Source organism: Drosophila sechellia, chromosome 2L (assembly GCF_004382195.2).
Source record: "Drosophila sechellia strain sech25 chromosome 2L, ASM438219v1, whole genome shotgun sequence".
Classification (NCBI taxonomy): domain Eukaryota; kingdom Metazoa; phylum Arthropoda; class Insecta; order Diptera; family Drosophilidae; genus Drosophila; species Drosophila sechellia.
Genome location: NC_045949.1, coordinates 190,629 through 203,639, shown reverse-complemented (window position 1 = coordinate 203,639; position 13,011 = coordinate 190,629). Strand labels below are relative to the sequence as shown.

Here is a 13,011-nt window from a genome sequence, read left to right as displayed (position 1 = left end):
TTCAATAATTTAATCGACCAGACTTTAAAGGTTATTTTATTAAAAGGAGGGACTTGTATATTTTTGTCTAAATATTGTTCTTAGGCTATACATAAAGATGAAATTGTGTTGAAATCTTAAAGCAATCTGCGTTTGTTGTTGTGGCGTTGGTCCGATCTTCTGCTGCCTCCCTGCATGTGCTGGTGGTGTTGCTGTGGCTTTAGCCGGTTGCGTTCCATTACGGAGCTTTCGCTCCGGCGCCGTTGATCGCCGTTGTGTCCAAACGGATTCCGATCGTACGGCTTGCCGTCATGCAAACTGTGGCGGGCGTGACGCACTGGCGATGGCTGCGGTGGAGCCTCCATCATGAACGGGCGTAGACGACTTTGGTTGTAGGCAGGTAGCTGCTTGCAGCCCTGCTGCTTGATAGTGACTTTCTTTTGGAACAGTTCAAGGCCGTGGTACAAGTCCAGGGCGAAGGGCACCGCACACAGGCGTTGGTATGTGACAAATCCGAAATTCCGGGGACGCCCATTGTTGTCGGTCGGTATCCGCACTCCTTCGATGGGGCCGGCTTGCAGGAACACCTCGTAAAGGATCTCCTCCGTCACGCGCTCGTCGAGATTGCCGCAGAACAGAGTCCGTTGCTCCTCGTCCTCCTCCTCCTCGTCGTCGTCGTCCAGTTGCCCAACCACCTGATCACCGTTTTCAGTGGGCAGAAAAGGGTAAATTGGCTGCAGTTGGTGCTGGCCAGATGGAATTCCATAACTGTAACAATTTAAGTTCCTTTCCGAAATCGTCATGACCGACGCACCACTATACATTTGCTGCATTAGTAACTGCAAGTCCATTTAGCTTCGACAAGTAAACACAACAAATCGGACGTAGTGATGGCAGAAAATAACATCGGTATATGCGAGCTGTCTGAGAACTAGTTACTAGTGCGAACTACCTAAGAACTAGATCCTAGTGGGGAGTTTAGAGCCTTTAAACTCTTCCGTTAATAAGACCTAGTTCCTAAGAACTAGTTCCTAGTGGGGAGTTTCAAGTCTTTAAACTTTTCCGTTAATGAGGTGAAATATATATTTGCTTCCGCGGTGCATAAGCATTGCTGATAACAAAGACATTTTAATTATTCGTCCCGCCGGCTGATGTTCTCGATTGTTGTCGATGCCGCCATCGCCTCTTTTTATTGAGCTTCCCTTGTAGTGCTAGCTTCGCACACTTCATCTATCAACTCGGCGATATAAATCAAACCAAATATTTACTCAGGGGACTCTGGATACTAGCACAAACACAGCGCCACAAATTCAATTGAGAGGTGGGAATTCGCGACGGACCGACCTAAGTGTACCCTTCACGCATGAACATTATTGAATGTTTGGGCTCGTAATTTAAACGGAGAACGAAACCCTTTCTAAGACTAGACTAAAATTTTTGGTAAAAATAAAATGGAAGGAATGGAATGGAAAAAGATGATCGGGACGACATTGTGTATTGAAGAGAAGCTTTCAAGCTCTTAGAGTGAGTACTGAGTACGTTCTATGAGCGTTATCAATGCCACTTGAGCTAATATTTCGCGTAGTGTCGCAATTTGACAAATAAACTACACCACCACATAGAAAAGCGCGCTACGGTTGTGGATTTAATACCTTTCAAATTGTGTAGAGCAGAGGGTAGAAAAGCACGTTTACGCGGAATCGTCGAACCTATTCAGTCGCCTTTTACGCGTGGAGCAGTACAATCCGCTCCAGAAATGGGAGAAGTTCCGAAAATCAAGAACTTGCCACAGGTGATCGAGCCTCACTTGCCAGAAGGGTGTACACTGGACTCGTACTCCACTAGCTACCTGACCAAGCCCGGGGACAACTATGGCAGCATTATGTTATCTGTCCAAGCGAAAATCCGCAGTGCAGACGGTGGTATTCGGGATTTGTCGCTGATAGTCAAGTTGCCGCCCCTCACCAACGACCTTTACTGGCAGATCTTCCAACCCGAGCGGACCTGCATTACGGAGAACGCGGTGTACCAGTATCTGTCGCCGGAGCTGGATAAGTTGCAGCTGGAGTCAGGCATCCTGCCCGCCCATATTTTTGACGGCTTCCCGCGATACTACGGCTCCCGCGTATCGTTGGACCCCCGCGCTACAAAAGTGGATCGGGATGCCGTTCTGGTCCAAGAGAACGTCACTATGCAGGGCTACCGCCCAGGTAACAGACACCGGCCTTACAATCTCGCAGAAACTGTGCTTATTCTGCACTATTTGGCCCAGTACCATGCCCTGCCCATCGCCCTGCGCCTGAAAAAACCGCAGGTGTACGAGGAGTATGTGCGACCATACTTCAAGAAGTTCGATATAAACTGTAATATTGATCAGGCCGAGACGGAAATAATGAACAACGAGATTCTAAAGGACATAAAGTTGGTGACCAGCGACGAACGGGAAGTAAATCGCGTCAAGGAGCTGCTGGACATTTTCCAGGCCTTTCAAGCTAGCAACGATGTGGACGACGGCCCATTCACTACCCTCGTGCACGGAGATCTGTGGATCAACAATATGATGCTAAAATACGGTATGATGGATTTAGTTCTTAAATCGAAACCGGCTATATTAATGCATTAAGAATTTTATCAGGAGAGGAAGGCACTCCACTTAAGGTGAAAATCATTGACTTTCAAATCGCGCAGTACGGATCGTTGGTGCATGATATCATCTTCATGCTGTTTTCAAGTGTGGACGTAAATGTTCTCGAAGACAATTTCTACAATTTCCTGACCATGTACTACAACGCCTTCATTCAGACCTTGCGCAGCGTGAATGTGGACACCAGCAACTACACATACGAATTGTAAGACGAGTTTCCGCAGCCAATGGGATACCTTTTTTCATCGAATTTTTTGCAGGTTTCTCGAAGAGGTACAGCAAACTGCACACTTGCAGTTGCCTCACGCGATCTTTATGATGAAGGTTATACTGGCTGACAATAGTACGATTCCGAAAGACTATAAAGACGTCGATTTCTCGCTTCTCACAAAGAACACTGGAGCAAAAACTATTGTGACAAAATTTGAGGCTATCTTGCGACTAGGAAAAAAGTTTAATATATTTTACTGATCTATTTTTGCCTGTCACGAAATAAAAATTGCACAATAAGCTGGTCACCTTTATCACATTCTCGTTGTGTACACATGTTTGTTATCAGGCATCGAATTAGCGCCTTGTTTCTGTCCCCACTAAAACAAGTCATAGTAGTCTTTCCGGAAGATTAGGCTGAAGAACATGGGTGCGGACAAGCTGCCCGGAATTCGGACTCTTTCTGAAGTGGTTAAACCCCACTTTTCAGGGGCCCGCCTCCTTAATTATCAGACAAGCAGTCTGACGAAACCGGGCGATAACTACGGAAGCGTTCTCCTGGCAATTCATGCCCGGCTGCAGAAACCCAATGGTGAGTTGTTTGAGGAGCAGCTGGTGGCTAAAGTGCCTCCGATCGACCCCAAGTACTGGCAGTTTTTCCAGCCTGAGCGAACATGCCTCACTGAGAACGCTGTTTACAAGATTTTGGCCCCTGCTCTGGCCGTCCTTCAAGATGAAGCTGGGGTCCCTGCCGAGAGCCAATTTAAAGGATTTCCTCGCTTCTATGGCTGTCGCGAATCCCTCGAATCCAACTCCTCAAAGGTAGACCACAATGCCGTGTTGGTGCTGGAAAATTTGCGTAGCAGTGGCTACGTCTCCGGGCAGAGGCTAAAACCTTTCGATCTGGCCCACACGCTGCTAGCCCTTAAATATATGGCCGAGTTTCACGCCCTTTCTCTGGCTCTGCGAATCCTCCGACCAGAGGTGTTCCGGGAACAGGTCAAGCCGTTCTTCAAAAAGTTCGATTGGCATGCTGAAGCGCCCGAGTGGAAGTTGGTAATGACGGCAGAGACTCTGGAGGACATCCGTCGAGCCACCAACAACGATTCCAGACTAGTAGCCCGAATGAAGGAGTTGTCGGACCAATTTTTTGAATTCTTAGCAGCCGCCCCAGATAGACCCGATGGGCCTTTTACCAGCATTATACACTGTGACTTCTGGATAAATAATATGATGTTTCGTTACGGTTAGTATCACTAGCACAAATGATCGCCTTAAAACATAATGACATTGAAGAATAAGATTTTACATAAAAAGGGCTGAAAACTAATCAAGTCTTTGGAATTGTTAGCATAACAAAATTTCTAAAAGATAAGAAACAAGTACTATTCTTTGAAATCTTTAGGACCCTCTGGAACACCCATCGAGCTGAAAATTGTCGACTTTCAGACGGCACAGTACGATTCAGTGGTGCATGACATAATCTCGTTTTTGCTATCAAGCGTTGACACGGCTATCTTGGAGATAGAGTTCGAACACATGTTGGAGGCCTACTATGAGGCTTTTGTGCGTTGTCTGCGCCGTGTGGGAGCTAAATTGGAGGTTCACACTTTCAAAGAGTAAGATAAATGATCAATCCTTATATAATTGAGTACGAATCGGTCCGATTTTCGCAGGTTCCGATTGGAAGTGAAGAGGGTGGCGTACATACAAGTTCCCCACGCAATCTTTATGACGCGCTTTATATTGGCTGACAGCGCACTCATCGGCGATGCAGAGGCTGAGGAATGCCCCAAGCTTACGGATGTGCTGAAGAATACGGGATCGGAGCGTATTAGCCGCAAATTAAGCCAAATTCTGAACTTGGCCGAAAAGTTTGACATATTGTACTAGGGCAATAAATTGATTCGAAAATTAGATTCGTAATTGACTAATGGCAATTTGATGGAGCCCCCTAATTATTTTATTATTATCTCAGCTGGTTTTAGAAAATGAACGTAGTAGTCAGTTTTGGGAATCATGACGGCTACCTGGGTAACGATTCTCAGCATCTCGACTTGTGTGGTCCTGCTGAAGTTCAGTGAGATCAGGAGCAAGGAGGTCTGTATTCAAGAAAGGTCTTCGGATGTCTCAAGCTAATATGGAATAACCGAATAGAGCTGTTATTATGTGACCTTCACCTATGCCAATTGGACGGATGACCGACCTCGGTTTGTTGTCAACATGACCTTCTCGAATCAGACTGGCATCGGCTCAGTAACCACCATTAACGAGGAGATTGCCTCACCGGTGTCTCGCATCCTCATACTTCAGCACTCCGGTCGGGGTAAGCCTCGCACCATATACAACGCCTCCACCAAACTGTGCGACCTGCAGAATGTCTTCAATTCCGTACCGCTTTTTAAGCCAGCCAAGGACAACATGCTTAAGCAAAGTAACTACACTCTGAGCTGTCCTCTGGTCAAAGGCACATACGCCATGATCAACATGCGCGTAAGCCCCAAGAACCCACTTCTGAGCCTTCTCTACAAACCGAAACACACGTTCTCCGTGAGTGGCGGCTTGTTTGAGGAACTTTCACGTGGCCGCAGGTTAAGGGCGCTGTCCACCTACTTCATGACTGGAAAGGTTGTGAAAAAGTACTGTGGATCCAATGAATAAAGATTGACCGAAATAAATCAGCACAAGTAAATTGAACAAGAAATAAAGTAATAATAAAATTTTTTCCGACTATTTCTATGGCAGCTATAAGAATAGTCTGATACGGCCAGTTCCGGCCTTCTTCTGGAATATAGCACTATGAGAACATATCAGGACTTTAGTAGTGTAGCATACTTTATCTACAGGTACATGTTTTGTGGCATACTAACGGGCTGCTTCAAAGTAGATCATGAGGCGCATTTCATATACCCTTGCAGAAGGTATATAACCTTCAGTCACAATTTTTTTTACAGATGGAAACATAAAATGGAAAGCCTTTGGCCTGGTTACCGAGGACATTAACTATAATTTAAAGTATGTTACATATACTATACATGTACGTTATAGCTTCTTCCGTTTGCATTTTGACCTTTTTGGGAGTCTAAGAATTCTTGCAATAATAGTTAAATATCTTCGGGTTAATTATTGGCATTCAATTTAATATCTTCAAAAGTTATTAACATTTACACAGTAGGAACAACATAGTTGAATTAAATGTAACATAAATAATAATGTAACACATTTATTACAACAAAATATGTGTTTATAATATGCTTGCATTGCAGTTTACATCCCTATCAAAATTGTAATGCAATTGTTAAAGGGAAACTACTTGTGATAACTTGTATTTCCTTAAATTAAGTTTTCCAAATTAATTATCTGTTCAAAACAGATCCGGCCAATATGGGGATACTTGTGTTGACAAGGTTTTGCTAGGTCTTCCCAAATATGTAATTTCGGACTCGGTAATGACCAATAAAATGAGTAAAGGGAGGTGGACATCGGTTGAACGAACTCTAATTGCCTGCACGACATGAAACAAACAGTTGCCCCGTAATGTTATATATTTTTATGTAAAAAGAAAATACGTTCTCTTAAATTGTCTGAATAATATGCAAAGAAAACACATATGTACAGTTCATTTTATCATTTAAGTCCAATGAAGTCTGGCTAAACAACGCCCAGTAACATTTTGCCGGCTTATCGAAAAGCTCTTATCAAACGACTTTCTCAAAACAAAGTCCTCTCTTTTTTTGCTGAAATATATTATCTCTGCGACTCTCATCCATTCAGTCTGAATATAGCTAATGGATCCTAATCTCATTTATCAACTAAAAGCGGGTCACTTTACAGATAACTTAGAAACATAATCGCCGTTCTGACAAAAACCAATTAAAAATAAAATGAAATTAAAGTAATGCGCATGAGTGTGTGCCACAGAAGACGACCTTTGCCTGAGCATATTCCCGTCATCGGTTTGGCTACGGTGATTACCCCAAGAATCGGGGGACTGAACTTTGTCTGATGCGATGCGCCAAAACGCACGGAACAAATCGCAGATCACTTTGTAGACGCGTGTGGGCCCATGACGCAAATATTGCGGTTCGCGTGTGGTGGCAGACAGAGAAAGTAAAGTCGAGGTGTTCTAAAAAAAAAGCTACAGGGAAAAGCGGCATAAAATTTGGGAAGGAAGATCTTTGGGCTCTCTGGAAAACTAAGAAAGAACACGCAGTCCGAACCTGCTGTTGGGTGATTCAGTTCCAGACATCTATACGGTCTGCAAATTAAATATAGGCACTCATCACGACCAGAACATTGCGAATGGCGTGAGCAGTGGGAAATTAGATAAATAGGCCAGATAAAAGACAGCACTTGTTGGCTGCCTGTGTTTGCGCAAGACCCCTACCGTATCGACACGCGCCATAGATAAAATGGAAGAATCGGTTGCGTAGAAAACTATTTACGGCCGCAAATCTTTTCAAACTTTCCAAAATGACGCTACGTGACCGATTAATTGCTGGTCATCGGTCACAGGACATAGTATCTGCTTCCACCTGACAGGTTTTATAATTGTCCAGAGTGCCGCCACATATTTTGATCGAGCAATCATTTGCGATTGCGCGGAATAAAAGTAGTGCCATAAAACGTAATCTCAACAAGCAGTTGGTGCGCTGCAAACGGAACAACACATGCAAATAAACAGCACCCCCAGCAACGATTATTTTACCGGCAGCTCCTCAACAGATTCGGTCTGTTTTGTTACCCGTTTATTGCCGCTCGTCACATTGCGTACTGCATTGAATCCGTAAATCTGCTGTTATCATTACTTTTTCCGAACACCCACATCGCAAGACAAGCGAATGTCTTGACCCAGTTAAAGGCTCTGAAAATGGTAATTTGCAATTGGCCAGACAGGAGTCGATCAGTAGATGAGTTTACTGCGACAGGCCGTTCAGAAATCACGCTCCACAATCGTGCCCAACTTTTAGGTAATTTCAGTGAAATACGCAGGGGACTGGGTAAAATTATTCCTTCTCTTTATATGGAATTGATCAATTATGGTTTAAAACATTTGCTTTCTGGACGCGACATTATTTTATTTTCGCAACCGCAGCCAGTATGATTTATTGAACTGTGATAACCCCACCCAGGCGGAGGCATTTTTCTGACCGAGTCAGAAGGAAAAGGCACGCTGGAAAAGATAATGGTAAGCGCTGGCCAGGCTTCTGCAGCCGGAAGATCAACTTCGTGGCCTGACTGTCTTATCAGTTTGCTCGGACTTTAACCGAGTGAACTGGCGAACTGAAGATTTTATAGGAAGGTGAGGAGAGTATGTGAAGCTTACATCTCTATCCAGTCGGCCGTTGCCAACATTTATCTGGAGCGAAAATGAATTATTTAGATCCCTTGATTCAGCGATATAGTGGTTTTCTTTATTGAACAAACATTTTGTTATCAATTGTCTCGAAATCAGGTGTCCAGCTTATCATTCCGTTTTATGCAAATCGCCTGGTCTCAGGCAGCATAACTGGCTCTCCTCAGACCTGCATTGTAAGATGTTGACATCTTTGAACGTGTTTCATGCATACCAATGAACCTGCTTCAAATAATTAATAATCTGGTTTATGGGCGACGGTGCGGAACTGTTGAGTTCTGTGGCCATAACAGGCTAGTGCCTTGATTCGATTGTTTATGCGATTTTATAATATATAATAGTATCTACATTGTGGCCTCATATGCTGCAATGGAAAACGGGTATATTAGATAGTCGACTTCGAATTGGGCACAGGAATGCGTTCGAACATTTTAAGATGAGCTTACGAAGATGGGTTGACTACGGATGATTCCGTGTCTCATTGGGCTGGTTGGCTTGGTCGAACTATCTCTGTGTATTTAACACTGTTTTGTATAAGCCGGATGGCCTTATCTCTCCCTCTTGACCTTATTACATTCGCATACCCGTAATCCGTAACCCGCTCCCAGCAGAGCCGAACAAACACCGCTAACTGCACCCAGAATGTCAACAATTGCGAGAACGGCCATGCGAAATGCAGTAAAAAAAAAAAGCACACTCACTTTTAGGTGCTCGAAAACATAATATATTAAATATCAGTTTAGTTTATTATTTTAATTCAATTCAAACTTAAGATTTATTTTGAAAGATAACGTATAATATAAAGTGTGAAAGGCACTAGGAGTTAGCTTGCCCCCTTTGAAGCGAGAAGCGATTGCGTTCACGGTTCCATACAATCACTATTTGATTGCTGGGTAATGTAGTGGCCTGTCATCCCAGAGTGCAGTACCCCTGCCCTATCAGCTGACGCAGTGTATTGCCGTTGGGAATATACGAGTATATGGGAGCATTGTCTCCTTCGCAGCCATATCTTACATCCAAGCATACATATATGTATATATACAAGGGTGTGTATCAGTTGAGCGAAAAACACACATTTTCTGAAACCCCAAGATTTGGTCTTCGAAAACATTCAGTGTCAGGCAGCTGTTTGCGGTGGAAAACTTTCCATTAAAAACAAGGTCTTGCCTTAGCTCGTTTTTGTGCCCCCATGTCACACTTATTTACAAACAAGCTGTTCTATATTTTAAAACTTTGATTTTCGCAGTCTTTGCAACAACAGTCGTTCAAAAGCTCACCAGAAAAGAGAAAATAAAACAGTCTGTAGTAATGTGTTTTGCACTGCTTTTACTCAAAATGTATTTATGTATCTCAATGGAATTCTTAATTTTCAGGGTGCTAGTATATAGACATTTATATTATAACAGCATATACATAAGTAAAATGATGTAAAATGCTACCGAACAAAGTGAAGCGACAGATCCGTGAAGTGAGATACATATGTACCAATATATATTATATTAAGTTCTTAGTATTTTATTTTTAACAACTTCTAATCAACAATTAGTTTTTATAAACAAATTTTACACATATGTGTATTCCTGCCCATGGATATGAATGAGTAATATGCATATCGTCCGATTTCGGTGATATTTCGTTCTTAAATTTACATTTAGAAACCCTTACGAGTTATTAAAAAAGAGCGTTCAAGAATTTAAGGGCAAGAAATGGCGTTGGCCGAATTCAACGTCGGATCCCAAAATGTTTGTTTGATCTAAAGGTAAAAAATTAACATAGGGTACAGTGTTTTTATTATTTAGATTAAAGCAATGATAGATATACGTAGTTTGTAAGATATATATGGCAAAGTATTCTTGAGGCTCCATCGCTTTAAGGTCAAAGTTTTCCTTAAGCTTTGTTCGTCTTGCCACCCACCCACTTTCTTAAACTCTAAGCGCACGCTTTTTTCGTGACTCGGTTTCCTGTCTTTTTTGCACAAGCAAACTAAATTTTGCTTCAGTTCAATGTAAATATAACCAAATGATCGGATACGCTTCACAATTCAATAAAACATAATGTACAAAAGATTAAACGCCCCTTGCACCGCTCACTGCTTATTCGTTGAGCAGGCAGGTGCGGACAATGGCGTTGCACACGGCGTAGGGATCACAGTTGGAGCTTGGCCGCCGGTCCTCGAGGTAACCTTTGCCGGCCGTCGCAACGCCACGCGGTACTCGCACACTTACGGCCCGGTTGGCCACGCCCCAAGAAAACTTATCGATGCTAGAAGTCTCAAGACGTCCCACGAGGCGCCGTTCATTGTCTTTGCCTTCCTTGGGGTCGTATGCCTTGATGTGCCGCTCGTGGCGCTTGCTCAGCTTCTCGATAGCTTCCTCGATGGCCTTGATTCCGCCATCGGCACGCATCTCCTTTGTGGAAAAGTTGGTATGCGCACCGGCTCCGTTCCACTGACCCTCCATCGGCTTGGGGTCAAAGGTGACCACTACGCCATACTCCTCAGCTATGCGCTGCAAAATATATCGCGACACCCATAAATCGTCACATGCCTTAATCCCGGCTGGACCAATTTGGAACTCCCACTGCGCGGGCATAACCTCGGCATTGGTGCCGGCGAAATCGATCCCAGCATACAGGCAGGCCACGACGTGGGCCTCCACAAGATCGCGAGCGTACACGCGGTCAGCTCCCACTCCGCAGTAGTAAGGTCCTTGTGGGGCTGGGAAACCGTTCTCCGGCCAGCCGAAGGGACGTCCGTCCACGTCTAATAAAGTGTATTCTTGCTCAATGCCGAACCAGGGCTCCTGATCGCCAATTAGGTCAATGGCTGCCTGGAACGCGGCACGCTTGTTGGACGCCGTCGGCTTGCCGTCGGCGCTGTAGGTGTCGCACAGTACAATTACGTCGTTCTTGCCTGGCTTAAAGGGATCGCGATATATGGCGCGTGGCTTGAGCGTGGTATCCGAATTCTCGCCATGGGCCTGGTAGGTGGAACTGCCGTCGTACTGCCAATCCGGCAAGTCCTCCACGGAACTGGGAACCTTGTCCAAGACGCGATCCTTGAGGCGAATGTTCTCGCCGGTACCGTCGATCCATAAGTAAGTAGCCTGCACTCGATTGGCAGGCGTCTCCAGGTTGCGGTACCTCTGCAGAATGCTCTTGTCTAGGGCCGTGTTGGGGGAGTTGGCCAAGAACTGGGAGCGGGTGGTACTGCCAGTACGCAGCTGACGCAGCTGCTGCGTTGCGGGAGCCACCAGCTCCTTCTTCAGGAAGAGTCCGGCCACGCGGAGTGCCATCTTGGTTCTTGAATTGGAGTCGGCGAGAAGGACAAAAGGACACGGTTAGTTATGTATTGCTGGCGAATGTGAGGACGTGCGCAGGAAGGGCAAGGCTGGTGGGATGCTGGCTCACTCTGCTTTTCTCATGTATTTTTATGTAATTATATTCCTTGCACTTGATTTTCCGAGGTGGTTAAGAAAGGGGGACTTTTCCAGTGAAGACGCAGTCTTCCGCACAACTTACCGTGCTCTGCTTGTTTTTCCACTTTACAGTTATATGATTGGTTAAGTAGTCCCTGGCTGGACAGGTCTTTTGGGGATTTTTAGATTGCGGTACTTTCGGTTTTCGTTTCTGTTTCTGTCAGTGGCTGCGAAGCGACTGTTGGGGACACCCGACCAATTCGATGTTTGGAAGGCTTGTGAGCACAGTTAGCGCGACAGCATTCACTTTTTTCGTTGTTTCGTCGCGCGCCTCGGGTTTTCTTTATCGCGTTTGCGACGCCGACGCACAGACAAGGCCTCCCAGAGAGCATTCAAAACTGGCGGTATATGGGAACCCGCTCCGCAGCCACTAGCCAGCCAGAGAGATCTGCGATGCGACCCATAATGTTTATGTTTCGAGGCTACTCGGGTAGCCGAAAGCCCCGTTACTGAGCACAAGCTATAAGCTCATTTATGCATTTCGAGCACTTGTAGCTTGCATTAGCGCCAAATGAAAAACAAAAGATTTTAGTAATTCTCATCGTAGAACACCTGGCTATTAAGGTGCATAGCCAACTTTAGATCTACATATAACATCCCACAAATTAAGTTCGACATTTTTGATAAATTAATTTCAAAAACTATGATAGGGTACGCAGTATGCAAATGCATTTCAACAGTACAACTTATTACAACACTCTCTCGATTCTCGTAACCTCTTCGTAAAAACCTCCACCACTTTGCTCTCTGGCTGATTGTTTTCAATACACGCCTGGTACAAAGTTCATTATATACAATTAAATATAGCGAATGCAAGGAGCACCGTATCAGTTGTGTCTATTCGTGTTTGGCATTTGATAAATTTCGCGGCGGACCGCATTGAAAGAGCCTAAAATTAATCAATTATGATTTGTTTATAATATGTAAATTCGGTACTAAATATTCCTATTCCATGCTTGGGTCTCGCATAAGACGTTCTGAATATTATAAAATATATCTAACTAAAACTATAAATAACTAAAATAAGAGTATAAGAGTGTAGCCAACTTTTAGGCTGAGTATGTAGAACGTTGAAATTTACATGCTATGTAAATTCGTTCATCAAGCCGCGCATATTGGCCCACTTCCTCCTACATGATGGCATATTGTCGCACAAGCCGAGACCACAGTAAATTCCGTCCACTAAATGCGATGATTTTTAAACAGACACTTAGCTAATTTAGTGACCAAGTGCCAACGCGGTCACCATTTGCACGACTCCAATTATTTGTTGGTTGCCTCGTGACTTTAAGCTTAAGGAAAGTGCTGAAGAATGGATGAGTATATTTCAGCTAAGATTAATGTAA

The 13,011-nt window shown here is 44.2% G+C and overlaps 5 protein-coding genes and 1 long non-coding RNA gene across 6 annotated transcripts; 3 read left to right on the top strand and 3 right to left on the bottom strand.

Moving 5' to 3' along the window:
* Window positions 1–31: 31 nt before the first annotated feature.
* On the bottom strand, window positions 32–877 carry LOC6617207 (RNA-binding protein 7). The gene has a single exon (XM_002041498.2). It carries the CDS (start codon window positions 828–830, stop codon window positions 117–119), a length of 714 nt encoding a protein of 237 aa, XP_002041534.1. The 5' UTR covers window positions 831–877; the 3' UTR covers window positions 32–116.
* A 644-nt stretch (window positions 878–1,521) lies between these two features.
* LOC6617206 lies at window positions 1,522–3,152 on the top strand. The gene is made up of 3 exons (XM_002041497.2): window positions 1,522–2,552; window positions 2,615–2,828; window positions 2,884–3,152. The coding sequence occupies exons 1-3, from the start codon at window positions 1,736–1,738 to the stop codon at window positions 3,092–3,094; spliced, it is 1,242 nt and encodes a 413-aa protein (XP_002041533.1). The 5' UTR covers window positions 1,522–1,735; the 3' UTR covers window positions 3,095–3,152.
* Window positions 3,153–3,241: 89 nt separating this feature from the next.
* Window positions 3,242–4,759, top strand: LOC6617205. Its single transcript, XM_002041496.2, has 3 exons — window positions 3,242–4,079; window positions 4,239–4,452; window positions 4,510–4,759. Exons 1-3 carry the CDS (start codon window positions 3,260–3,262, stop codon window positions 4,724–4,726), a joined length of 1,251 nt encoding a protein of 416 aa, XP_002041532.1. The 5' UTR covers window positions 3,242–3,259; the 3' UTR covers window positions 4,727–4,759.
* A 93-nt stretch (window positions 4,760–4,852) lies between these two features.
* LOC6617204 lies at window positions 4,853–5,494 on the top strand. Its single transcript, XM_002041495.1, has 2 exons — window positions 4,853–4,933; window positions 4,991–5,494. Exons 1-2 carry the CDS (start codon window positions 4,853–4,855, stop codon window positions 5,492–5,494), a joined length of 585 nt encoding a protein of 194 aa, XP_002041531.1.
* A 2,731-nt stretch (window positions 5,495–8,225) lies between these two features.
* Window positions 8,226–8,902, bottom strand: LOC116801470. The gene is made up of 2 exons (XR_004362036.1): window positions 8,618–8,902; window positions 8,226–8,553 (listed from the first exon to the last, which is right to left on the bottom strand). It is a non-coding gene; the product is annotated as an uncharacterized LOC116801470 (long non-coding RNA).
* Window positions 8,903–9,495: 593 nt separating this feature from the next.
* LOC6617203 (glutamine synthetase 1, mitochondrial) lies at window positions 9,496–11,897 on the bottom strand. Its single transcript, XM_002041494.2, has 2 exons — window positions 11,709–11,897; window positions 9,496–11,489 (listed from the first exon to the last, which is right to left on the bottom strand). The coding sequence occupies exon 2, from the start codon at window positions 11,480–11,482 to the stop codon at window positions 10,283–10,285; it is 1,200 nt and encodes a 399-aa protein (XP_002041530.1). The 5' UTR covers window positions 11,483–11,489; window positions 11,709–11,897; the 3' UTR covers window positions 9,496–10,282.
* Window positions 11,898–13,011: the final 1,114 nt, after the last annotated feature.